The sequence below is a fragment of the Molothrus aeneus genome, chromosome 17 (assembly GCF_037042795.1).
Source record: "Molothrus aeneus isolate 106 chromosome 17, BPBGC_Maene_1.0, whole genome shotgun sequence".
Lineage (NCBI taxonomy): Eukaryota > Metazoa > Chordata > Aves > Passeriformes > Icteridae > Molothrus > Molothrus aeneus.
This window is the reverse complement of record NC_089662.1, coordinates 145,766-172,872: the sequence shown is the minus strand read 5'-3', so window position 1 is coordinate 172,872 and position 27,107 is coordinate 145,766. Positions and strand designations below refer to the sequence as shown.

Sequence of the window (27,107 nt, the reverse complement as noted above, 5' to 3'; positions counted from 1 at the left end):
GGGGAAAAGGCACTTGTACCAGGTCCAGGCTGTACAGGTGCCAGTTGAGGTAGTGCTATAGCTCACGTCTTCCTTACACAGAACTAAAGGAGGAGCAGAAAGAGGCCTTATTTCAAAAGGCAAGTAGTGGAAGACAACAACACCCAACACCTTTCCTATGTCAGCTGTAGGCAGTGGTTTTGGGGCTGGGGAGGATGAGGAGGTATTCCCATGCTTTCCTAGGGAAGTCCTGACCACCTTGCAGGCCTGCTAGACCAGAATGAAAGAAAAGGCTTTGTTTCTGGAAGCACAGCTCTTACAGGAGCTGCCTGGATCCTCGGGTCCCTTACAGTGTTGAGGGCATTTGCCCCATGACTCTTTGAATTCAGAAATGTGACCAGCTTCAACCCACCTTTTTTTGCAAGAGGACAGAAATTTGATAATTAATCTGAAGTACCCACCATCTAACTTTCCTAGACTGAGGACCACAAGAAGGGACAAAGTAGCTCCACATCCACATCAGCAATGTGAGCTGCCCAAGTGCCAAAGGGAGAAACTTGTGTGGTGTACTTCTATCTGTAAAACAGGAACTTCAATGTAGTAAAAATGATTATTAATTCTCATTGTTTTGGGAGAAAGAGATGGGAAGAAAGTAGAAATTTTGTAAAAGGTGTGCTTACAATCAGCAGAGCACAGAGGGTAAGACTGTGCTGTTTCATTGAGAGCTCTCACTTCCAGGTATCTAAAGATTTTATTATTGTACAGCGGAGGAATGGCTGGGTGGGGGCACTCTGGGGTAAATCCCAAACTCCAGATTAGCAGCGTATTCCCATACCAATGGCCATGAACGTCCCAAACGTCCCACCGCTTTGCATCATCGTTTTGCCAACTCCACCCATCAGCTCTCGTCCTCTCATGCCAATCCTGAGATAAAGAAAATCATAGGGATTATATAAAAGCTGAAACCTGACAGATCACATGTGCAGCAGAAAACATCTGAGACAATCAGCTCATGGTTGCAAATTGAACACTTCTTCAGTCTAAATCTGTGCCATTGTACAGCTGCCTCCCCACAGACTGGGTGCAGTGCCCTGTGCTACTGCAGGGGCTCTTGGGTGGTCCTCACCTCACATGGCCCATGTGTATTTTTCCTGCAGTGGAACCTTCCTGCCACACCCTTAGCAGGCACAGCTTTGCATCCTGGTGTCCCAAATACCCTTAATACAGGAAAAAAAATGCTGGCCAAGTATTTCACTTGCCAGAGTACAAAGAGTTGTCTGAGCTGTCGTACTGCCATCCTCTCGAGCTGTAGTGGCAGTCTTTTAATATCACCAACTTAAAATTAAATTTTTATTTACTACTGACTCTGTGTTTTTAATATGGGACACCTGAAAGGCCTAGAAACTTCAAAAGGTGTTTCTGTTCTCCATTTTTCACTTATCTGATGTCAGACTAAAACAAAAAGAATCGTTCTGTCTCAAGAAGCTCTTGTAATATTTGGCTTTTAAACAGTGCAGTGACTTAAGAGTCTAAGGAATTTCATGCACTTCATTCTTAAAACATAAGATTTTCTCTCAAAAATAGAACAGCAGAAGTACTGTAGCTGTGTCATTCAAGTACAACAGAACCACTCTCACTGATCCTTCTAAATGCCCTTAATATGTATCTTCTGCCAGCATAATGCTGCTTACCCTCTGGGAACTGAGAGAGATTAGAAAACTTCAAACTCCCATTGGATTAAGATTTGTACCTCTTCCTCCTTCACCTCACTACCAAATCATCTCCCATGTTTAATCACAGGTAAAAACCATCAAATAGAGTTCTGCAAAGTATGAAAGAGCTGACTTCAGTGATTCTTTGTCATAGATAAATGTGCAAAGCCAGTCAATAGTACCAGAGCAAACACAGAGCAACAAACACAGCTTGTTTTCATGTCAGCGTGCTGAGTTCCAGGGGAAGGTGGAATATTGTCACTCTCCATTGCACAGTGGGACTGTGCCAATGCGAGCCATGGGTGTACCCACACCCCTGCCATTCAGACTCAGGGTCAGTTTGGTAACTGCCTCTGTGCAGGGCATGGGACACACAAAGGGACCACGATGCAGACACTGAGAGCTTACAGAGCACCTCAGGAAGCCTTAGGGCCAGGAGAGGGCTGCACATGTATCTGCATAGACAATTCATCTGGTTCCTCCTGAAGGTGATCCTCCACAGCCTCAGCTTCCCAATGAACCTTCCTTACAAGAGGCAAGAAAAGGTCCGTGAAACTGTGACCTCCCGGCATACAGGGCACCCAGAGGTGATGCCCTGCCAGCACCACACTCACATTTTTTAGGCCAGGGGTTTACAGCAGTAGCTGGGAGTCACAGACAGAGTCACTCATGGGACTGGCACAGGACCAGACCCAACCCCTTCCCAACCCCACAGCATGACCATTTCTCTCTGGCTATCTCCCTGTCACCACTTGCCTGTGGAAGCCATTTCCTTGGCATACCTGAGGCAGGAAAATGTGCCGAACAGCGCTCCTGCAGCCATGCCCACTGCAAAACCCATCATGAAACCCATCTTTATCCTGTCGAAACAGCTGGGCTGCGACTGCCCATATGGGCCCACGGTCACCGGCATCTAAAAAAGAAAGGACAATACCCACATCGATTTACTGCTTTGTCTAACAGACTTCTATAACCAAACTGGGCTGGCAGGCCAGGCTGTGCAGCTCAGAGCTTCTCGCGCGTGCAGCGCAGGAGGTTGTGCTGGCTCCCAGGCTTGTTTCCTTGCCTGTCAGATAGGAAGGACAAGGAGGGATCGACGGCTTCGTTTCCACTCAATAAGCTCCTGCGAGCGCCGCTGTGGCTACCGAGGCTGTTTCGGGGCCTCACCCTGTGTGTTCTCAGTCCCTAGCGAGCAGCACACGCGGCACCTGACCGAGCCTCCACTGCTGGCCCGACCGGCTGCCGCTTGGTCTCGGAGGCAGAGGAGCGGGCAGTGAACTCACCCTTAGGGAGATCGAGGCCAGGCCGAGGACTTAGTGCAGATACTCAGGCCGTGGAGGCCGTGGACTCCCCGGGAACGGCGGCCATCGCCGTTGCTAGGCGCAAGAACTCTCAGAGGCGAACCGGGGTCGTCAGCGCGCGCTTTACCTCACTAGCGCCCCGCCCCCGCCCCGTTCCCGTTCCCGTTCCCGGGTCCCCGCCCCGCCCGTACCTCGCTAGGCCGCACCGCGCCTCCGCCTGTCTGGGCCTCGCTTCCGGCGCGCGCCGTGACGTACAAGAAGAGGGGGGCACGCCCTGCTCTGTGCGTCGCGCGCTATGCTGCTGTGGCGGCGCTTGGCGGCCCTGAGGGGCGAACGAGCCCCGCGGCGGTTCCGAGCGGGGGGACCGGGACCGGGACCGAGACCAGGATCGGGATCGGGATCGGGATCGGGTAAGGCCGCGGTCGGGCAGAGCCCCTGTCTTGGAAGGAACAGCTCCCCCGCTCCTGCCGGCCCCTGACAGCAGCAGCTTTCCCCCTCTTCTCCCCTCAGGGCGAGCCATCGATGGCGGCGGTGCTCCTCGGCCGCTTTACATGGATGTCCAGGCCACCACCCCGCTGGTAAGGGCCGTACCGAGCTCGGGAAGCGGAGCGGGGCCCCCACACTCCCGGTTCTCTTGCCCGAGCGGTCGCGTGTGTCTCGAGCGGCCGTGGGGGACAGAGGCGGCGTTCGGCGCCACCTGTAGCGACACAGGCTGTTCCTGTCACCACAGGGCAGTTCGGGCATCCCCCGGAAGGGCTGTATCTACGCCGGGGCAGCCCCCTGGATGGGCAGCCCCAGTGCCGCAGGGCCGGAGCGTGGCCGAGCCGCGAAGGGGCTCGCACCGACCCCTGCGGGAGTGGAGACAGTTGAGAGAAGCAGGAAGTGAATTCAGCCAAAATACTGATCTGACATTTTTCTTAACATTTTAAGACTTTGGTTTTTTTCTGCTCAGAAGAAAGGCCAGGTTGGATGGGGCTTGGAGCAACCGGATCTAGTGGATGGTGTGTCCCTGCCCGTGGCAGGGGCGTGGAACAAAATAAGCTTTAAAGTCTTTTCCAACCCACACTAGTCTGTGATTCTGTTTTCTCAAATGATTTTGTTCTTCTTTGACCTTCGGTGCAGATCAGGGTTATGTGCACAGAGCATAACTTGTGTTACACGTAACATGTAATAGCCTCAAGTTTTTAAGGTCAGGCCTAGGCTAAAGCAAGACACTGCCACAGAAGTGCTGCTGATACTGTGGCAAGGGGCTATGTCCAGAGAGAACAGATATAGTTTCCCTTCTCCTTTTCTAAGGCTGGGTGGTTTGTGTTCCACAGGATCCCAGAGTCCTGGACAGCATGCTCCCATACCTGACAGCCTACTATGGCAACCCCCACTCCAGGACCCACGCCTATGGCTGGGAAAGTGAGGCTGCCATGGAGAAAGCGAGGCGGGTGAGTTGTTGGTTGTTGGTTGCGTTGGTTTTCCTGCTGCTGAGGAAAATCAGGGTCAAAAGAACCTAACAAAAAAGGAAGAAAAAAATCCCTGTTCTCTGTAGGCTGGATTTAGCAGCTTCCTCTTTGCTTAACTGTACTTTAGTAGATTTATTGTAGGAAAAGATAGACTCATAGAATACCTCAAGTTGGAAGGGAACCACAAGCATCATGAAGTCCAACCCTGGCCCTGCACAGGATGCCCCAACAATCCCACCACCTGAGAGCATTCTCCAAACACTCCTTGAACTATGGCAGGCTTAAGGCTGTAACCACTTCCTTGGGGAGCTTGTTCCAGTGCCTGACCACCCTCTGGGTAAAAAACTTTTTTCCTACTATCCTACCTACACTTCCTCAACACAGCTCTATCTGTTTCCTCAAGCCTTGTCATTGGTCACCGAGAGCAGAGAGCTGCCTCTCTGATGCCCCTCATGAGGAAGCTGCAGCCCCCACTGAGGTCTGACTTCAGTTTCTTCTTCTTCAGACTGAAGGAACCAAGTGACCTCAGCTGTTTGTTTTACAGACTTTCCTCTAGGCCCTTAACCATTTCATGGCCCTCCTCTGGATGTTCTCTGATTACTTCATATCCTTATATAGATTTGCCCCAAACTGCCCCCAGGACTTGAGGTGCAGCCTCCCCAGTGCAGAGCAGAGCAGGACAGTCTCCCCCTTGCTCGACTGGCAATGCTGGGCCTGATGTCCCCTAGGACAGGCTGACCCTTGGGGCTGCCAGGGCACTGCTGGCTCCTGTTCCACTTGCCCTCAGCCCAAACTTCCAGGTCTCAGATTTCTGTGCTGCTGCTCTCCAGCCTCTTGTTCCCCAATCTGTCTGGACTCCCAGGGTTCTCCAGTCCGAGGTGCAGAAGCTGGCACTTGCTCCAACAGTGAGATTAGAGCAACTGAAGTGGCATAAACCAATACTTTAAGTGAAATTGTTATTGGTTTCCTGGAGTCACAAGCACGTTGCTGCAGTCATTGGACTAACTCCATATCTTATCATTCTTCTAATCTTAGGGAAGGATGTTTTTCATTTTTTTAAGTAATATGTAATGGGTTTTTGTCTACTTAAGCTTTTATCTGTGTTATAACAGGTTAGTGCTTAATACCACTTCTAATGACTGTGGATTCCTTGTGTATTTTATAATTCAGATATTTAGACTATTTTTAGCATAACTTTGTTAGGTAGCATCTGTAATCCTTTGAAGCTCAAGGGAGTATTCTTGAAAACGTTTCACATATATTTTGCTGTAGTGAATTTATTGTATGTTTTCTTAACAAGTCAAATTTGTATTTCTTTTTAAACAGCAAGTTGCAGATTTAATAGGAGCTGATTCACGGGAAATTATATTTACCAGTGGTGCAACAGAGTCCAATAATATGGCAATTAAGGTAAAAAGTTTATACTGATTCTTATTTATTATGTTAAAATTTTGTATTTAAGAACTGTGTGCGTCTCTCAACAATTTAAATGTTAATAATATGTTGGAGTATAACATATTTGCATTTCTGGATTTACTTTTTGTGATACTCTGTTACATATGTGGAGGAAATATATGGACGAATGTTTTGATGCCTGGGACATGATTTTGAGGGCAGTGTAAAATATTTGATGTTTATCTCACATGCACTAAATACATTCCTTCTGCTTATGTAATTAAAATCTTTATTGTGAAATATAGTGGACATGCAGATTAGAAACCTTTTTCTTATGAAGACTAGGTTTTGTATGTAGTATGTGGTTGTTCAGACTTCTCAGTGTTTATGACTCCTTTGCAAAAGTTTTCAAAAAAATGCTTTGGTTAATGGCTTCTACAGCTTAACAGCAATAAAGATTTTCACAAAGTTTTTGAAAGATGCTTTGAAAAGCAGGTGCTGATGGAGATACGTAGTGTGGATTATCTGTCAGTACCTTTTAGATTCATGACTTGGGTCAAAGAGGAAAGATCCAAATGAACTATATCTAAGTAGTAATTTCTTATTTCCAATCATACTGTGTAATGCCTGCTTACTTCAGTGGCCAATTTCTTTTTCATGGACTGTGCCTGACAGGGTGTTGCAAGGTTCTATAAATCCAGAAAAAAGCATATCATTACTACGCAAACAGAGCACAAGTGTGTGTTGGATTCTTGTCGTTCCCTGGAAACAGAAGGTTTTCACATCACATATCTACCTGTTAAAAAAAATGGGCTCATAGACCTGAAGGTAAGTTGTTACTGACAGAAAGAAACTAAAAAAGGAAGAAGCTTTTGCTTCAAATTCATGCTCAAAACCTTGTCTCCTCTAAAAGGATAATAAATATCATAAAGTAGTATGAGAATCACAGTTAAATCTGTCAGATCTGGAGAAGGATTTTCTGTTCTGTCTAACATCCTACACTTTTTCACAACCAGAACATCCACCTCCTGTCCCACCGTTCAGCTGCTGCTGTGCAGGTGGAGCTGTTGAGTACCCTATAAGGAGCCCAGTACTTGAGGCACTGTTTCACTGATTACAGTACTTCCTATGGCTGTCCATGAGCCAGCCCTTCTGTATGTACTGGCTGCAGCCCTAAAATTTAGAAGTTGTATGTTTTTAGTTCATCGTTGAGGTCCTGTAGCACAGGGCAGCAACAGTTCTATTCCCAGTCCCTCACCTGCCATGGAGAGCAGTGGTTTGTGATGTGACTGAGGGATCAGCCTGTAGGTACAGTAACCAGTGATGTTTTCTGAGCATGTTGCTGCAGATGTGATGTGACTTTGTATAAAGAGCAGTTCCTTTACAGCCAGCCTCACATTGGCTGGAAGAGGCTTAAGCTGTACTGTGGGGGGTTAATTCATTAAAGAAAATAGTTCAGAGACATATATGGGATATAGCAAAGCCTGTTGAGATTTTATTTAATCAAGTGTGGTGCCAGGTGCATTGAAGGGTAAGGACATGCAGAAACACAATTGATTCGCTCCTCTTCCTACAGGCATTTAATGTTCACATGGGTTAGTGTTCTCCCCAGGGCTGTTTGTCAGAACCCTAAGTGTTTGTTGCAAATGAGGGACTGATGGTTGAGTTGCTGGTAAATTGAAGATGTGCACAGGAATCCTGCTTCTCTGTTAGTCACAAGTTTTGTCCTTCTGAATCTTTCAACAGGAGCTGGAGGCTGCATTCCAGCCCGATACAAGTTTGGTCTCTGTAATGACTGTAAATAATGAAATAGGAGTAAAGCAGCCAATACATGACATTGGTAAGTACACTGTGGCTTCTAGATGCCAGCTAAGGTTGCTTCTGCTTCATTTTAGATTATGTTTTCATCTCCAAATGTAACTGATGCAAAAGATTAGGTGTAATATAGCTAAGGAAAAAATAATAACATAAATATTTTCAAATAAAAAATGTACTATAAATAAATAATACTGCTGTCCCAAATAAAAATTGATTTCAAAAGAGAAATGGGAATGAAATTCACTACCTTTATGGTGAGCATTGCAGCAATCATTGCTCTGGATGGATCAGCTGCAATTCATTGGACTGTACGATGGATTAAAAAATTGTACAGAATAACTGGCCAAAATTGAGCTTATGTACTATAATGATTTATTGAGCACTTGTAGTGTTTAGGAGGAGAAATGTGCAGGATTTGGAGTGGGAGAGGACAGTGAGCACCACACTTGGGCAATCCTTCCCCCAGTATTGTCGTATAGAGTCATAAACAATTGCTTTGTAGGCCAAAAGCCCACTGAAGAGCTATGCTTCTGGAACAGGAGGCAGGGAGAGGGTGAGCCAGGCTCTGAGCTGGCAGGTGGAGTGACAGGGACCTCAGAGCAGATGAAGGGAGACCCTGGAGAACCACGGTTGTTGGAGCAAGCAGGGTGAGCAGGTGCCTCCCTGATGATCCTCCAGATCCCTAGATCCCAGGTGATTTGTTGATAGTTTACTGTGACAGTAGCAAAACATATACAGATACCCTTTCTGACCTGGTCTCACCCGAGCTGGCAACCAAGCACCTTGCAGCCACTCAGTCACTCCCCTACCAGAAAGATCAGGGAGACAATTGGAATGGTAAAAGCTAGAAAATGCATGGGTTGAGTTAAAGACAGTTTAATATGGAAAGCAAAAACCATGCACACAAGCGAAGAAAAACAAAGAATTCCATACTGCTTTCCATGGACAGGCAGGTCTTCATCCACCTCCAGGAGAGCAGGGCCCCATCCCATGCAGTGGTGATTTGGGAAGACAAACACCGTCACTCCAAATGTCTCCCGCTTCCACCTTCTTCCTCCCAGTTTTCTATACTAAGAGTGTATGGCATATGTCACACGGTCTGAAATATCCCTTTGGTAAGTTTGGGTCACCTGTCCTGGGTGTGTCTCCTCCCAGCCTCTCACATACCCACAGCCCCCTTGCCAGTAAGGCCATATGAGGGGCAGAACAGGCCTTGGCTCTGTGCAAGCCCTGGTCAGCAATATCAGAAACATCTATTATTACCCCTGTATTCAGCACAAATCCAAAACACAGACCAATACTAGCCATTGTGGAGAAAGTTAGCTCTACCCCAGCCAAAACCAGCACACCTTCATATTCAAGATAGCCTTTGATAAGATGTTTGAGTTTTTGGACAATATTTGGACTGCTCTGGAGTACATATTCCATAGGATATTGTTTTCTTAGGCTGTGGAAGGCATCTCATGCATCTGGTTTTCTTCCTTAGCTGCTGCATTTATTTCTTTCTCCATTAAGCTCAAAGCAGCATTTTTGCCAAAGTTTTTCAAGGTTGATTCTGTTTCTTTGTTGACAAGCATTTGACCATCAGTGAGTTGCTTATAGCCTCAAGGATTCTTTTTTTCCTCCTGTGCTTATATTGTCAAGGTCCTTACTATGGTCCCATGTTTAAATGCCAGAGACAGCTGGTGCCAGCTGTAGTCCCCCTGGTATGTTCTCCTAACACCTTGAACAGGTCCAACAGGCCAGGCCTGAGGCCTTGCAGAGGGAACCTGAGGCCCTGTTACTGTGTGGCCTGTGGCCTGGTATTGCCTGTGGCCTGACCTTGCTGGACCACAGGGGGTTACTTGTCCTGTGAAGTACCATGTTGAACCTCTTGTGCAGAGGAGAGGTCTCGGATGCAGCTGTGCAGATCCTGTGGAAGATGTATTGTGATTTTTTTGATGACACAAATAAATAATAGTTACATTTACTGCCCATGAACAATACATTATTTCTTCATATATTTTAGCCTGGTGACCAGCTCAGCTGACTTCATGTGGTAGTAATAAGTGTGTGTGTGACAATTGTGAGAATGTTTTTGAAGCTGAGTGTTGGAAAACCTGGAAAATAGAGGGAATGACATAAAAATACATGGCAAATAGAAACTTGAAAGGAAGGCTGGCTTGTACTGGACGTTGAAAAGAAAAAGAACCAAGAAAAACCAATATTTTCCAACTGTGGAGTCATTTCTGTGTGGAGACTTTGATATTTCATGTAACCATTTCTTCTTAAACTTGTTAGGTGTGGATTTGGAAATAATCTCAATTCTTAACAGTAGAAGACTTTTTAACTTCTCCGCTGGAGAAATTCACTGTAGTCTTACCTGTCTAAACCTGTGCCAAGGCATCAAACTACAGTAGCCCCTGCACACCTTTAGCCACTTCAGTATAAAAGAAACATCACAGCCCTCATTTCTGCCTTTGTCACCTCAGATAGCTCAATAACTTGCTGTTGGTTTAGATTCAGTCATGCTTTAGATCCAGTGCTGGAATCTTTGGGATCATAGCAATTAGTTAAGGTAATCTGGTTTTGGTTTGGTGTTTTTATTACAGGTGAGATCTGCCGTGCACATAAGGTTTTCTTCCACACGGATGCTGCACAAGCGATTGGTAAAATTCCTATGGACGTCAACAACATGAAAATTGACTTAATGAGCATCAGTGGCCATAAAATTTATGGGCCCAAAGGTACTCACTGAAGTGCTTTATAGGGAATTGTTGTTTCCATATCTACCTTAAGGTAACAACACAAGGTATGAAGTCAAATCCATTTGTCACAGTGTCAGTTACTTAAGCTGTAGAAAGCTGTTCTGAATGGTGTTGGACAGACTTCAGTGTAGCTCAGGTATTGCTGCCAGCATAGAGCTGCAGTAAGCAGATCTTCAATGCTAGATGGGTTGAGGTGGCTTCACTGAAAAAAGAAAGTGTGTTGTATGATGGTGGCAGCATAGCAGCAGTGGGTTTTTCAGGAGTCATCTGCTTGGTGTGAAGCAGAACTAATACTGAAATTATTGAAATGAAATCACTTGGTTATAGAGCAAAGTTTAGACCAGAGTGTGATTTGAAACAAGGAGACCAAAAGGTACCTGATTGGTGATTTTTGATTGTTATCTACTTCCAGTGGCTCCATTCCAACAACTCCATTTGTGCATTTTCTTTGCAGAATGGGGTTTAATATCCAGCTATACATTTTCTGGTTGACTGACAAATACTAAAAATTCAGCTATTATTATTGCCAAGGTCTATTTGGTTTGTGACAGTGGGTGTTACAGAGCCAGAAATCAGGTTTGCTGTATGCTATACATACAGCATTTTAATTTATAACATTATATTATATATAACATTATATATATAATATTATAACTTTTGTTATCCTATTCAGAAACAAAAGACAAAATTCTTATTTTTCAACAAGGGTTTTTTGGTTTTTTTTTCTGAGTTCTGCTGAGAGCTGAAGACATTATCTCTGGACAAGGACTAAGTTTTCAACTAGTAATTTTGGACAGGTGATAGACATAAATTTTCACCATTTGTTATGCCGGGAAGTTGCAGCTGTCCTTCCTGTGGTGACAGTCACTTATTAAGTGTACCAGGGCACTCAAAGACATGAAAATTTGGTTTCAAGGTGAGGAGAGTAGAGCACTAAAGTGACTGACTAGCAAAACTGGCTTATCTAATCCACTCGCTGAAAATTGTTGCCACTAATGAGTCTTCCTAATGAGAAGAAAGGGAGAGCACTCCTGGGACTGGTGCTAGTCTAGTAATCGAGGGAAAGAATTTGGAAGTCAGTAAAGAGAACACTGGTGAATGCCCATAAAAACTTTAGTGCAAGGGGCTGAACTTCAGCTGTGTACAGGAATTGTGGGAAGGAAGAGAAGCACTGAGTCCTTGGGTGACTGAAGCAGAGTGGAAGAAGCTGAGCTCCCATGGCTGAAGCTCTGCAAGCCTCAACATGGTTATTGGGGACAAACACCATTTCCTAGAGAATAACACTGAACTCGTTCGCTTTATTTTTCCCCAGTTAAGTGTCCACATGTGTTTTTGCTGTGGAAATAAGGAATGTTACCAAAGCTTGGAGTCCCTGTTCATAATTTCAGAACTCTGGGCCTATGGTAAAACAGCTTTCCTTGCTTCCAAGGGGTTGGTGCTCTCTATGTTCGCCGTCGACCACGTGTCAGGCTAGAGCCCCTGCAGAGTGGGGGAGGCCAGGAGAGAGGACTGCGGTCTGGGACTGTGCCCACACCTCTAGCAGTGGGACTGGGGGCAGCATGTGAAGTGGCACAGCAGGAGATGGAGGTATGTGCAGCAGGATACTTTTCCCGGGTTCCAGAAAATAGTGTAAAAGCACCATTTAAATTTTGGATTCCTTAGGTCTTTTTGCAGCCATGTAACTGAGTTAAATTTGATTCTCATGTTTTAGCATTAAGTGAATGTTTTGAGAATTTAAGGGATGTTTTTGGGTGATTGTAAGTTCTTTCTAAAGTTTCTTTTTTCTTGAAGAGTCATAGTTTTCTACAACAAGGCTACAATTGACAGTTTTAGTGAAATATGGTTTTTATGTGCTTGTATTTACTTCTCCATTATGCACATGTGTATTAGCAACATCTTTGAAATGACTGTCATGTTTATATAATGTATATTGAAAAAATAAAACTTCCCAGTCTGTTATTATGTGTATTGCACCTATTAAGTATAATTTCAAGTTTACTGCATCTTTGCAACTAAGAATTTATTTTCTTTTTTTTCTAGCTTGGACAGTAAAGTTTACTTGCTAGGTCTGGTGTCTGAGCCTCTGTATGCTGCTACATTGGTTTGTGGGCACCAATGTCTTCCTTACAGCTGGAATGTAAAAATACTTACAGTGACAATGGGATGCATAGGCCAGATACCTGCACCCAAGGATCAGGCTTCTTTCCAGGAGATAGGCAGAATTCCACCATCTGAGCTGTGTGATTATGGAAGTTGAGGCTAGGGATCCTGCAGAGTCTGAATTCTGCACAAACCTCCAATCTGGATTCTCCTCCTTGCCTGGCAGAGTTACGGCATTTTAAAACCAACTGGTGTTGGAGCTAGCCTGGTTTTCTTTTAACTTTTTCAAGTGTAAACAAGCATGAATTGCATGTGTGCATGTGGCCAGTCCTGTGTGCCAAAGCTGATCCTACACCTTACTGCTTTCTTGGTATAAGTGACCTCATTTTTCAGTCTCGAGGAAGACACTGCACATGGGCAGTTCTCACCATGCAGGTTACTTACTGTAAAAGCTGAATTCATAGTCATTTGCAAGTCCATGTCTTTCTGTGGTACAGTTAGAGAGCTCCTGGGAAATAAGAGGCACTTGTCATAATAGGAGCCCTTTCTTGTGTGCAAAATGCATCATCTTCTGCACTGCCTAACTTGTCTTTAAACCCAAAGAACTCAATGCTGTTATGAAAGTCGGTTTGGCAGCTTGTGTAGGTAGATCTTTCTGAATGGTTTGAAACATTTGTGAAAACTGAGCTAGCTACAAGCCAAGAGGTTATTCTCTTTTAAAACAGTGTCTAGAGCAGGCAAAGTTTAACAGTTTAAGTTTCAGCTATGTTCATTCCCTTGTCTGGCCAAACCCAGTTACTTAATTCTGCTTGCAACTGGTGACATGAAGCAGTTTGAGTGAGGTCTGAGTGTACACTGTTTATTATTTGTGTCTTTTCTGGTTTCTCTGTTAGTATGACCATAAGCGAATCTCACAATTGGCAGAACGATTGGTTACAAAAATAATGAGTGAAGTTCCTGATGTGGTGATGAATGGAGATCAAAAGCATCGCTATCCAGGTAACTCAAGCAAAATTCTGAGCCCGTTAGTACTGTCTGGCTCCTTGATGTTAATGGCTATGGCTGAATAATGCACTTGAGCACATGATGCAAATCCTGCCTTGCAGGGGACAATTTGCCTGAGATTTCAGTTGATGGATTCTTTTTTTCTATTTTATTTATGTGTATGTAGGATGCATCAATTTATCTTTTGCATATGTGGAAGGGGAGAGTCTTCTGATGGCTCTGAAAGATGTGGCTCTGTCTTCAGGAAGGTATGTGGAATGTATGGGAAGGATAGCAGTGTATATTTTGGAGAGAAAATAGCATCTGCTAATGAAGGTAAAAGCTAAGTAGTAGTTTCCTCTGTGCCCTGTATTCACATACTCAGTTAATGAGCAGCCTGGCATTGATTACATTCTACAGTGGTGTTTAGGGACACATTTCAACTGAAGGTCAAATTTATTTATCCTGGAAGAAAAAAACAAACAACAACAAAACTAAACAAAAACCAAGCAAAAATATCCTAACAGAAAGACCCCCACAAAACCACAAAATTAACCTAGAATTTCCTACCGACTAGTCTTGCAAACTGGTTATTTGAGTAGCCTTAACTTCTACTGGTGACACTTTTATTCTAAAGGCCACCAAGATTTGAACAGCTTCTGTCCTTCGGCAGATTTTTACTGCAATTAGCGAAGCTGGGTACATATCTGAATTAAATCAGCTCATAGTTCCTGTGTTAAATGCAAAAGTGAGAAAGAAAATTGCATGTGCTTTTATGGAGCTCTCCTGACTACAGGAGTGATGAGGAATATTTCAGTTACCCAGACAAACCTGATGTTCAGGATGAAATGATGGAGTGTAAAGATGCCCCTCCTCTCCTTCTCTCACCTTTGAGAACAAAGCGGTCAACATATCCTAATTAGAAACTAGTTGGCACTATGAGGAGGAAGAGCAAGTCTCCACATGACTGTCCCTGAAGCCAAACACTTCTGTAATGTGAAGATCTCTTTTGAGTCTCTACTTAGTGCACTGGGGAGCTTTTTACAGCTCTCCAATTGGCACTGCATGTTGCTACCTGTAAAAACTGAGTCACGGTATACTGCTGCAAAGTGGAAGCTCTCTCTATTGACAACTGCAATCATCTTGCTCTGGATCCCTCTGTGCACTGTTTTTCATTTATTTGTTCTGCTGCCAAACAGCAGCTTGTGAAGTCTTTTTTTTTTTTCCTTTTATGTTCCTGGCGTGTTACCTTCTCTGGATAGTTTCTGTCTTTTTTTCACAGCCTCTACTTCAGCTACTTCTTAATCTGCATTCCTGCTGCCTCTATGTGGCATTGTGTTTATTCTTGTGTATTACCTGTATTCTCTCTCCTTTCCTTATACTCCTAATTTATTACTCTAATTTCTCAATAATGCCTGCTTCTTGTATTCTTTTTTTCTTCAGTAGCAGAAATATCACTTTACTTGCTTGTATTCACTTGTGGTTTCTAGGAGGCTGGGGAAGTTGATAGACAGTGTTGTAAAGAGGTAAGTGACCTGTTCTTTGTTAGAGGAGATTAAGCAAAAGTCTGACATTTCCCTGCCTACTCTTTCCCAGTGCTTGCACATCAGCTTCTCTGGAGCCTTCCTATGTTTTGCGGGCAATCGGAACAGATGAAGACTTGGCTCACTCATCTATAAGGTGTGTGGTGTGGTCTGCCCTTATGCTTCCAAATATTTTTCTTTCCTGATAAAAATAAATAGTAGATATGTTCCACCCTCTTCATGTACTTGTTATTCAGTTCCTTAATGATTTTCTTTTGGTTTAGGTTTGGCATCGGTCGTTTCACTACAGAAGAAGAAGTGGATTATACAGTGCAGAAGTGCATACAGCATGTGAAGAGGCTGAGGGAAATGAGGTGAGATATTGTCTCATTGAACACAAAGACTTTGTAGGTGTGATAATCATGGGAAGAATTGGATTTAGTTACTTGCAAGTAATTGTTTGCTTCAGGAATTTGCTGGTATTTCTCTATATCAGCAACATTGTCCCCCGGGTGGGTAGGAGCTTGATTTTAACATTAGTCACAAATTTCTAAGGAAACAAACCTGACACCAAACCTTTTCTATTCAGAGAAAGAATATGAGTAGGGCAGGCACATAGGGCAGTACCTAGGAGATTTTAAGCCAGAGATGGTATTACTGAGTTAATGTATTGATAAATTGTTTTATTCTGATGAAACTGAAAGACTGGTGACTGATCTGGACAGTAAAAATGCTAGGGCTCAGTCTCAGAGACACCAGTGCTTTATGCTGAAAGTAGGAGCAGGAAATGAGGTGGAGCATCTGCCCTCTCATCTCTTGTATTTTTGGTTGAGAACACAGTTGAAGGCTGATCACCTGAAGCTCACTGACCTCCAGAAGGGCAAGACAGGCAGATAGATATCTCCTAATTCCTTGTGTCATTGAAAAAATCTGTTTAATTATTGTTGATGATGTCCTGTGCATTTTAACTAGCCCTCAGTTTTCTCCTTTTCTTTACAGCCCTCTCTGGGAAATGGTGCAGGATGGAATTGACCTCAAAAGCATTAAATGGACTCAGCACTGAGAAAACATTGCTATCCATGGACTAGATATGGATTAAAATGCATTTTTCTGCACAGTCTAGAGCAAATTATGCAGAACTTCTGTTTTCTGACACTTGCAGTTTGACTGGAGAACTACCTTTTCAGACCACAAAATCTAAGAAGCCAAAAATAAAACTAGTTTTTAACATGGAGAAAGGCAGGCTGATCCAACACACACTGTGCTTCTGTTGACACACAGAAATTTATGCTAAAATGTAATTTATTCAGAAATGAATTTTCTAATGAGAAAATTAAATCAGTGTGTTACTCCTAGGCCAGTGAATTCTGGCAAGAGGTTGCTTCTCGGTGTAATTCATCCCAAGTCACTGTTGTGTTTGCACCACAGACCTGTTGCAAATTTGTTCTGTTTGAGGTAGGTATCCTGCAACATCAGCTGGGTTTTGCCTCTCAAATGCCTTGTACTGCAAGACATTCTCAGTTAGGAGGACACTTAGATCTCTAGAGGAAAGTGATGCCTCAGTGTGGCTATGTGCCTTCACAGATAAGTTTTATGTATAGTTAAGAACAATTTTTTTCTGAAATTTAGTATTTTTCACCTATTTTCCTTGGTTTCTTTGTGTGTGCATCTTTTTTTTGTGTGTGTGCATTAATTCAAAAGGTTTTTCTATGTTCCAAAGTTTATTATACAATCATGATGCACTTTGCTGTCCCCTCCATTGGTTTTTTTCCATGCAATATTTTCTTAGTGAAGTTAGAAAACTTAACGATTGGGGTAGGGGATAGGCAGAATACGTCAGCTTTGGTGGCAGTACCAGTTTGGTGGGAGCATGAGTGGTAGAGGTGGTGGAGAGAACAGATACAGTGCCAGCCTACAGATACTGTCAGTCTGGGGTTTTGGGGTTTTTTTCCCTCCACTTGTCATGAGATCTTTGCTCTTACTTGGTTTGCCTATGGGCCCTTCGTTTCTGTCACTGCAAGGAGTCTGCGCAGCTCAGCCAGTATATTTTGACTGGACATAAGGAAGATAAGAACAGCTGGCACTGAAGTTTTCTTTGTCTCACAGACTGTACTGTCTGACTAGAGATTCGCATGGGAATCCATTCCCTGCACGTGCTGGGGGAAGTATCTGTTAAAAAGGGTTTGATGAGATTAATTTGTATCAGTGTTTCTCCTTTCTTCCCTTTCGTGATCTTTCCGGTAAGAAACCAAACCCTGTATGGCAAAGTGCCTTTTTTTCAATGCATAAACAAAGAGCTCTCAAATTAGTTGTGTTGATTGATGGATGCTGTGTGAGCTGCTGAATTTGGTATACCCCATAGACAACATGTTCACCTTCAGTATGGGATGGAATCTACCTCGAGGATCAACTGTGTTGTGTAAAACCTGAAGCTGAATCTCACAAGATGGACTGTGTTAACAGAAGCTTGTGCATTTTTTGTAACTAAGGACAGATTTAGCTGTTTGTAATGCAAAGCTAATCCTTGGTTGTTCTATTCGAAATTATGAGCTTTAGCAGTTTTAATATTGTAGTGCTGGCACCTTATATTTCATCACAATATTTTTTAAAATACCATATGCATAAATACATTTTAGTGGTGTTGTATGTACTCTTTTTCATCCTTGGGCCCCACATATTTTCTGGATTAAGCATGTGATAACATGCTTTCCTAGCATGTTTTAGAAATATATGTTTATGAATTGTTCTTTGTGTTTTGAGAGTGATAAAAAATTACACATAAGAATTAAACTTGGCTACTGTCAGTCTTTTTGAATCTGCCTTTTTGGGTGAACCATGCAGGACAATCAGTAAGTTGCTGTATTGCAGGTTTCATTAGGCAACAGAAAAGAGTAAGCTTTTCTGTGAACATTGTAAGAAGTTTGCCATCATTGAGTTGACATTTGACTTTTGAAGAGTCATTCTCCTCAAACTCAGTGCCTCTTCTGAGCTAATTTTTTTAAAACTCAAATAACTTAATGTGGTTATTTTGACAAAAGGGAACCTCAAATCTTGAAGATTCTGACCACTTCTTATTTGATAAGATTTAAAATAAAAATTCTACGTGTAAAGGTTAGGGAAACTCATTCAAACTAGTAACAAATGTTTATTTGAAATGTTTATGGGACAAGATGAGGAAAAATGTATAGTGGAGATACTTCCCTTATGACAGAAAGAAGTAATGCCAAGGATGAACATCTAGCTGTACCTCACTGAATGCAGATAAAGCCTTTGGAGAATGGGAACTCCAGTCTATCCCACTCTTACCAGCTGGATGCCAATAAATGGTGGTGTATCCCTGCCCCCCAGGCTGCACCATGATCTGAAAAATGCTTACTAGGCCTTGGCCTTGAACAATCCTCGGGTTCAGTTCCTCTGGAGCTTATCAGAAAAACTGCTTCAGGAACTGGTCCTGTATAATGAGTTCCTGGGATTTTTTGGTGTGGTTTTTTTTGTTTGTTTGTTTGGTTGGTTTTTGGTTTTTGGTGGGTTTTTTTTGTTTTTTTTTTTTGTTTGTTTGTTGTTTGTTTGTTTGTTTTGGGTTTTTTTGTGTTTTTTTTTGTTTTGTTTTTTTTTATTTTTTGTTTTTTTGTTTTTTGGGGTTTGTTTGTTTGTTTGGGGGTTTTGTTGTTGTTTTTTGTTTTTTGTTTTTGTTTTGTTTTTTGGTTGGTTTGTTTTTTAATGGCATAATATTCTCCCACTTTCAAAGAAAGTTTCTGACCTGAAGTGGGGCCAGGATGAAACATTGTTGTGACTAAAGCGCATCTCTTGTGGCCCTGTAAACAATGGCCCTGAGTGAGACCCTTGGGGCTCTCCTGGGTTGCAGCAACCTCCCTGTGCTGGGGCCTCTCGGAGCTGGGAACTCTCCCATTTTCTGCACTCAGAAAATCCCCAAAGGATGGGTCCTGGGCCAATCCCCCTTCTCCTCAAGGCTCTGCCCTTCACACAGTGAAAAAAACAAAGGTATCTAAAGCGAGAACCATTTCAGTTAGAACCATTCATGTGCCTGCAGGGCTGTGATCTTATTAGCAACAAGGAAATGTGTTAGGATGACTCTTGCGACTGGAGGGTTGGAATGGAAGGATATAGGCAGGGGAGAACAGAGGCAGTGTTGCTCTTTATGCCAATGACCAGCAGAAGTGCATTGTAGTAAACTCCATAGATTTAGGAAAAGCACCATGGAGAATATGAACAATAGGAATGCTGAAACAGCAAAAGAAAATTCCTGTTTTCCTGTTCTCCACCCCTTAACCTATCTCTGTAACCCTATAAGGCAATGTCATGTTAACCCCTTACCCATTGGTCAAGCTTGGATCCTTTCCAACCCTATAAAAGAAGCATACTGTACCCCATTAGGGGAGAAAGAAGAAGAGCAGAGACCCTTCACGGACCTCCCCAAATAAAGCCATCCTCGTGGAACAGCCTGCGCTTTCTCCTTCTCCTCTCTCTCCGTCTGCTGCAGCCTCCAGCCCAGGGCACCACTACCTAGCAAGCAAAGCTGAAATCCTGAGAGCTTGCAATCACTATAGAGCTGATAATCACCATGCTTGCTAGATGGTAGCCCCGCGGCCTTGGCATGAGCGAGCTAGCTTCGGGCACCCAGTCCCTACCCAGGGACTGAGCTCCTGAGCCCTAGTGCTCTGCTTTATGATAAGGCCAAACAAGAGGCTTTATTAGTGCATGGTGCTCCACCTGGAGATGAATGAGGAACTGACTGAGAGTTTAGGAGTCAGGATTAAATGGAGGGCAGGGACAGGTGACATCACAGAGAGGGTCTGCTGCAGGCCACCTGAGCAGGAAGATGAGTCAATGAGGGTCATCACAACAAACAGGAATGGCCTCATATTTACAAGCTCTAGTTTTCATGGGGGAGTTTAACCACCCTGACGTCTGCTGGGGGGAGAACCCAGCAGGGCACAGGCAATCCAGGAGGTTTTTGGCATACACTGATGTCAACTTCCTTCTCCAAGTGGTAGAAGAGACAATGAGGAGAGGTGCAATGTCACCATATTCTCACCAACAAGGACAGGCCAGAGGGGAATGTGAAGCTCAAGGGCAGCCTGGGCTGCACTGACCATGAAATGGAAATGCTGGGTATTGAGATCCCTGGGATAATGACAAGGGTGAGAAGCAAACCCACTGTGCTCAACTTCAGGAGAGTAGACTTTGGACTCACATGAGATCTACTTGATAGAGTCCTATGGGATAATGCTCTAGAGGGAAGAGGAGCCCAAGAAAGCTGTAGCAATGGGGAACAAAGCGACACAGACCCCCTCGTGCATCTGAAGGAGATCCCTTTATTACAGAAACTGCCCCTTTTGTATACCTTCAATCTCCACCTCCACAAGTGAAACCAAACCAAAGCCTAACAAAACCGAACAGAAAGAGGGCACCCATTGGCTGGCTCAGCTGCAGTGCTGCTGTCCACCCGTCCTGTCACCCAATCAGCTTCCTGCTCATACACGGTCCATGCGTTCCTCCAGCCAATCACAACCTCGCTCCCAGCTGTCACTCAGCTGACTCTCTCCTCACTCATAAGGGCCTCTCACCCCTCAGCTCATTTGCTGCAGCTGGACCTTTCCCACAGGGCCTTCTTGTGAGCATAAGCCTTAAAAACTTTAACAGTTATAACCCAGTATCCTACATCAAACTGGTTGATATTAAAGGATGCGCTCTTTGAACTCAGCAGCAATGCATCCCAACAAAGACAAAGTCAGGCAGCAATGCCAGGAGGCCTGTATGGAACTGAGAGAGGAAATGACTAAACACAATTCATCAGTCTGAGAAGTTGTGGTAGTCTGGTGAAGTTTTCACTGACTGGAAAATATCCCCCATTTTTAAAAAGGGAAATACGGAAGCTTTGGGGAGCTACACCTGCCTGACTCTCCTCTGACTCTCTCTCTACTGTGACATCAGTCATGGGCCAACTGTTTCCAGTCAAATTGTATCTGCTAACATATGTGCTCTGTGCTTTGAAATGGTACAGTTTCCCAGTGCTGAGTGCCGAAAAACTGGCCTGAGACCTCTACTATTGGCAGCTTTGATGAAATTTCAGGCTGGTGAATAAGGTCCTGCACTAGAAGGAAGAAAATGCCAGTTTTTAAAATGGACAATGTGAGTGGCTGGGAAAAATCATCCCTCTGACAGCTGATCCAAATCAGAGTCATAAAAAAGGCAGGTACAAGATGCTCTTATAAGAAGCAAAGCTCATACTAATGAACAATCAGAGTGGGCTTGTGCTAAGTAGGCATAGTAAAACCAACAAAGTGTTTGATTCTAAGAGTACCTAGACAGGATCATCAAGCCAGATCATATCTGACAGGTTTTAATTAGAGATTGAGATGAGGAATGAAGAAAGTGTTTCTGAGAGACTCTGTGAGGATTATTTCTCTTGAACAGTTTTCTAAGTGATTTGGAAACAAGATTTGTGGTTGACATGTAGTTATTGGAAAGGAAAACACAAAGTAGTATGACTCATTTAGCAAACTGAGTTAATTCATCCAAACCATAGATGAAGGAATAGGTTTAGAGGCTGTATTTATGGAATGGTACCTTTAGGGTCTGGAGAAGCAAAGAACCCTGGATTTGGGGGGTAATACTTCCAGACTAATGGTGCAGCAAAACTAATATTGCAAGGAGGAAAATATATTTATTTAATATGTGCAATTGCCACAGTGGATGCTGGTTTCCTCAAGCTTTACTTTAAAATGTCTTGTGTAAATTTTCTTCCCCTGGTTGCATACCTAACACCTTTCTTCAGTTTTGATTTAGGTAAAGGAGACATAAATTAGTGTGCTCCCAGTGGTTTCCTAGTGTCTAATAAAGGAAAAACCCATTATTTTCTAATGCTTTTTTTCCTCTGCCTTTCCCCACATGCATGTTACAGGGAAAACACTGGACATGGTTACATGATCCCTTGTCCTATAACCTTCTGTCTATAAATGTTTTGCTTTCCACAGATACTTTCCTCTTGTTGTTGGTAACTATCTGCATCATGCTGCTGACTTGTCTTTGGTACTCTTGGTCCCTTGGCATGCTCCTAATGGTCCACACAGTAAACCTCAAAAGCATCTTCACCATACTTTTTTTGAACAACAGAAATTAACGTGGTGACTCATCACATTGCACAAAAGCTGAAAAGTCTTATTTTTCCTCTGACCTGGGGTATTCCAGCACTGTCCTTTTGTTATCCCACACTGTCTCCCCACTGCAGGGTGGCTGGTGCAGCTTGGGAAGTGCTATGGTGTCACAGAGTGAAGCCCTGAGCTGCAGATGGTCCTGCTACCCCTCGCATGCTCTAGGCAACCAGCTCTCCAGGGAGGCTGGCAAGCCTGGCTATTGATGCCTCTGGTGACTTCAATCACCTGCTTTTCTGGGCTGTGTCAGGGTGCATGGTGACACTATCTATTGTCACTAGTGCTATAGAAAGGTGAACTACTGGATACTGCCCACACTTGCCTAGACGAGAAGGAGATATTAGCTTGGCAGAACTGGTATTTTCAGGCCATCTATTATCATAAATATCAAATAGAATACAAAATCTAAAACTGGGGTTAATAGGGAGAAGATAAGCACATGTGTGCTGTTGCCTGGGAAGGGATGAGAGTAGTAAAGCAGAATTTGAGACTAAAAAGAAGGGATATACAGGAAAACAAATGGAGTGGGGATGACTGTGCTGCTGAGCAACCCCACGCTGGATCCCTCCACCTCAGGAGAGCACAAACGTGACAATCTGTTGGTTTTTACCCCTTAAGAGAAACCAGGGCCAAAGTTAACTGAGTTGTTGAACTCCAACATTCACTGCAAAAGCCTTTGCAAAGGCAGGCAATTATTTATTTTTATCCGTTTCTTGCAGAGGACTAAACGGGTATTTTTTCCATTGGAAATGGCTGGTGCTGCTATGCCTGTGTCCGTTGAAGCGCAGTGACGAGAACCCAGAAGAGTCCGGAGGTCCTGAGCTCAGGGCGCTGCCTGGTTATCAGTGTTGCATTCAGTCAAGCAGAGGAGACAATCACAGCACGGGGCATCGGCTCCCAGGAATCTTTCATTTTTATTCTGCAACTTGGTCGTACATCCAGAGGTTAGAAACAGCTGCTCTCAGGGTTGTTTCCTTCGTTATTAGTTCAATGCTCTCCCGGAGCCCCCGTTCCCTCAGCAACAATCCTCAGCGGCGCCGCACGCGCAGTGCAGGCACCACCCCGGCCCCGCCCAGTCCAGCGCACGCGCCGTCCGCCCGCGCGCGACCCCGCCTTCGCCGTGCCGCCCGCCCGTCCCCCGCGCCGCCCGGCCCCCGCCCCCCAGCGGCGCCGCATCGCGGCGGCCATTTTGTGCGGCTGCGGTCGGTGCGCGGGGCTCGGCGCGCCGCGGGCCCGGTGGGGGTGGCTCCGTTCTAACCCTTTTTCCCGTACAGATCCCTCGGTAAGAGCGCGGCGGCGCCCGGGCAGGCCGGGCCGCCTGCCCGATCCGGCGCTGCGAGCCCGCGGCGCGGCGGGGAGACTCTGGGAGGGAGGCCGGGCGGGCGCGTCCCCGCGCACAAAGGGCCGGCCGGGCCGGGCCGGGCCGGGCGGCGCCTCCCGCCTGCGGCCCCGGGGCGCCGAGCGGGGCCGCTCCCGCCTCGCCGCAGCCCGGCGCGCTGAGGCCCGCGGCTCGGGCCGGCCCCGGCCGCTCCCCCGTCCCTGACTCCCTGTCGCCGCCCGCGCACGCCGGCCCGCGGAGCTGCGCGGGCAGGTGAGTCTGTGCGGGCCGAACGCAGGCGCCGCGGGCCCATCCGGCGGGGGCGGCCGAGTGACCTTGCGGCGGCGCCGGGGCCCGAGCCGGGGCACGGGCCGTATGGCGGGGGCTGTGCCGGAGCCCGAGGCGGGGATTTGACGGGTCCGGAGCGGCGCCCGGTGGGCCGGGTGCGGCAGGGTGTTCTGCGGTCCCGTTGTCGGCGCGGGGCCCCGGCGTGTCTGAATCTCGGGGGTGCTGAGGCGGGGCGGCTGCGCCTTGCCCCGCCCCGCCCCAGGGGACGAAGCGAGGCAAGTACTCCGCACCTTGCGGAGAGGGAGGTCCCCGGTGTCTGCGGCGCTACCAACTCTCGTCGGTTGTACCCTATAAACACCAGCGGAGTTGCTGTTCAATGAAGTCGCTTCTGCTAGAAAAAATCAGCTCCGCTAAAAAAACCCAAAACGACTGAACAGCAACAACCAACCAAACAAAATACCATCCCACTCCCCCAAGATCGATAAACGAAAAAATAAAAAAAACCTTAAAGCCACCTTTCCAAGAAAAAAAAAAAAAACAAAAACCCAAAGCGAATTAGCGTTCAAATGAGCCCCGGGAATACACACTGTGAGTTTTCTTTCGATAAAACCTTCTGTCTCTGGTTTTACTCACTCCTAAATTTACTTGTTATTCTTAGTGGCTTATTTCCCTACCTTGATCTACTGGTGTTAGGCAGGCAAATCGGCTGGTTGTTTCCTTGGTGGATTCCTCTGGTTAAATAATTTGTTGTGTGTCCAGTGGATGCTGGATCTTTCTGTACAGCGGACAGGGTGTTGTGGAGGTTTCTCCAGAGAACTCTCAGAGATGGGGTGCCAGCTCTATGTGGGAACACTTGTGCTCTAGCTGGTGCTTGTCTAGTTAATGTGCTCTTGTGTATTCTGTTGATTGGAAAGGTTATTTTTGCCTACAGAAGGCATGGATGGTTTTCTTTAAAGTTGAGAGATGTGACACTTGAAATGAAAAGTAGATGGTATTTGGTGAAGAAATTAAACATAGCAAAGTGGAGTTTTGCTCCTATTCTGAATGCTGCCTGGTTTTGTTTGTGTTGTCTTAGTCCACTGCAGATCTTCAGCTTGTTTTCAGTGTTGTGAAGGGGAACATGGTTGTTATACTGGAAATCCATCTAATGATTTAGGCTTTTCTTCTTAATGGGAAGTTCCTTGTGCATGAAAGATTTATCTGCTGCTTGAAGCAGGTGTGGTTTTGCATGAAATGGTTTTTCAGGTGGTTGCATTTCTTTCTTTCTTTGTAAACTGCTGGTTGACACTGCTATACATGAAACTATGTAGTTGAGTCCTTCTAATGCAGGGGATTGCATGTTTCTCTTAAAGGTCTAATAAACAAAAGTCTTATTTTTCTAAATGTGTTTGCCATTTTAATGTAAGTGTAGTGTTATCTTTCTCACTTGTAAGTCTGCCATTAATGTCCTGGAAGATATGTGAATAGTTACGTTTGTTTTAATTCTCTCTGTTAGGGAGTTTGTGAAGGGTTTGTTAGTACTTCTTGCTCTAAGTTCACTTCGATAATGATGCTTGTAACGGAAACCAGCTTGTTGGGGTTGTGTGAGAAGGAGGCAGTTATCTGTTCTTAGTGAGATTCATTCCTCAGTGACTTTCCAAAGAATCACAGTTTTAGTGTGAGGTGGTCTGCCAAGTAATGAAAGAGCAAAAGTTTTCCATCCTATCTTTCAATACAAAATACTTGTGTTGCCACTTAAAATGCTTGGCTTTTTTTCTTGAGTTGTAAACCTGGGAAGATAATTTTTATAAAGGAATGAAAAAAATGGGCATTTGATGAGGATTTGAGTAATGAAATGGCAGATTACAAATAAAAGTAGAGTATCTTATGGGAGTTCTTGCTGTGTGCTCTGTGGAGTTGACCGCATAGACATGGCTGTGAAATGTCACCTAGTTTTACCCAGATAGTGTGACTCTTGAAGAATTCTTCAGGTGCAGTTCTGGGGTGGTTTTCTTAGGCATGGCTTACTCTACCTTACTTTGTTCAAGTAAGTAGATGCACCATTGGAGGAAAGAATACCATTATTAATGGAGCAGGGTTTGGTAAAATTCAGGGCTTTCAAGTATTTAACTCTTGTTCTTTGCCTTTGAAAGAGAGATTTTTTTCACCTGTTGGTGATAGGAAAATTTGAAAGACTCTTAAAATGCTTTCTGGCTCTTTCTATAGTCTTTGTGGAAGGCATTTATGTCTTGAAACCATACAAAAGCTCTACAATGCAATTGCCAGTAAGTCATATAGAGATAATTTATAGAAAATGCACCCTTATGATTCTTTTATGTTGCAGTGCCTTGTGGTGGTTGCAGGTTTGAAATTCTGTGTATACAGTTCTTTGTGGACTGTTACTGCTGTTGTGTTGCCTGCATTGATTTTTGCCTCCATTTATTCTTTATTGCAGTCTAAAAGTTGGTTTTAATTGGTTGCCCACAGGATTGGCTTGGCTTCTGCTACTTGTTAAGAAAAAAACATCTGTCTTTGCAGGTAAGAGCTTTTGAATTGAAGACTTCTTTTAATGCATATTGAGTATATCCTAAGAAACACATGAAGCTTTTGGAATCAGTAAATTTGTGTCAAAAGACTTGAGTCAAATAATCTATAGCTTGTCTACTCACCACCGGTGATGGTTGTTTTGGCAATGTTTTTCTTGTAAACAGAATTTTCTGCCAAACTAATGTTTTGTTGTTTCATCAGCATGTGGTAGACTGGAACACTCTCCGTTTATTTTGCACTGTTGGCAAATGCAGTTACTTTGCTGCAAGCCACAGGTCTGTGTGTTTGTAATTGTTGGAGTGTAGAAGTGCACATCAATTGGTTCTAATTAGGTTTTGCAGTACTTAAAGGGGTCAGATAGTTTTGAATTGGCTCCAGGATGACTATAACAGGTTGATTTTAGCCTTAAGTAAAAGACAAAACTGTAGTTGGCAGTTTTAACTTTTGTGAGACAGTTCATACTTAAAATTCCTCCTACAGTACAGTGTTCCTGCAGTTCTTAGTCTTCAGTCAAGAATTGCCAAATATGTTTGTGTGTGTGTGTGTGTGTGTGTGTGTGTGTGTGTGTGTGTGTGTGATGTGGGTATTGTACTTTAAATACTTCCCAGGGACTAGGAGGAATCTTCTGAACTTTTCTATTGCAAAATCCATACATCTTAAAAGGCTAGTCTGGTGTGTTTACAAATTTATATGTATGACCCAAATTATTATTATTTTACTAATGAGCACATTGATGAGATAAATAGCATTGTTATCTTTTACACTTTTTTTCCAGTGTAACATCAAC

The 27,107-nt window shown here is 44.4% G+C and overlaps 3 protein-coding genes across 8 annotated transcripts in view; 2 read left to right on the top strand and 1 right to left on the bottom strand.

Annotated features, from left to right (window-relative positions):
* Positions 1-711: 711 nt before the first annotated feature.
* ROMO1 (reactive oxygen species modulator 1) lies at positions 712-3,271 on the bottom strand. Of its 2 annotated transcripts, none has more exons than XM_066561309.1 (3): positions 3,184-3,271; positions 2,474-2,604; positions 712-903 (listed from the first exon to the last, which is right to left on the bottom strand). In XM_066561309.1, the coding sequence occupies exons 2-3, from the start codon at positions 2,602-2,604 to the stop codon at positions 795-797; spliced, it is 240 nt and encodes a 79-aa protein (XP_066417406.1). In that variant the 5' UTR covers positions 3,184-3,271; the 3' UTR covers positions 712-794. The 2 variants fall into 2 exon arrangements, with proteins under 2 accessions (XP_066417406.1, XP_066417407.1); XM_066561310.1 differs by lacking the exon at positions 3,184-3,271 and adding an exon at positions 2,975-3,104.
* NFS1 (NFS1 cysteine desulfurase) lies at positions 3,271-17,807 on the top strand. The gene is made up of 13 exons (XM_066561308.1): positions 3,271-3,402; positions 3,503-3,570; positions 4,312-4,428; positions 5,773-5,856; positions 6,517-6,669; positions 7,588-7,681; positions 10,251-10,385; positions 11,836-11,993; positions 13,400-13,505; positions 13,678-13,759; positions 15,087-15,170; positions 15,298-15,387; positions 16,013-17,807. Exons 1-13 carry the CDS (start codon positions 3,288-3,290, stop codon positions 16,074-16,076), a joined length of 1,350 nt encoding a protein of 449 aa, XP_066417405.1. The 5' UTR covers positions 3,271-3,287; the 3' UTR covers positions 16,077-17,807.
* A 5,546-nt stretch (positions 17,808-23,353) lies between these two features.
* Positions 23,354-27,107, top strand: part of RBM12 (RNA binding motif protein 12) — a 28,432-nt gene continuing 24,678 nt past the window's right edge. For 3 of the 5 annotated variants that reach the window (XR_010784647.1, XM_066561354.1, XM_066561352.1), the window contains exons 1-2: positions 23,356-23,470; positions 26,229-26,311. The gene's annotated coding sequence lies outside the window, so the exon portion shown is untranslated. Of the gene's footprint in view, positions 23,471-26,228; positions 26,312-27,107 lie in introns of all 5 variants that reach the window. The other 2 variants (XM_066561353.1, XR_010784648.1) reach the window with 2 other exon arrangements.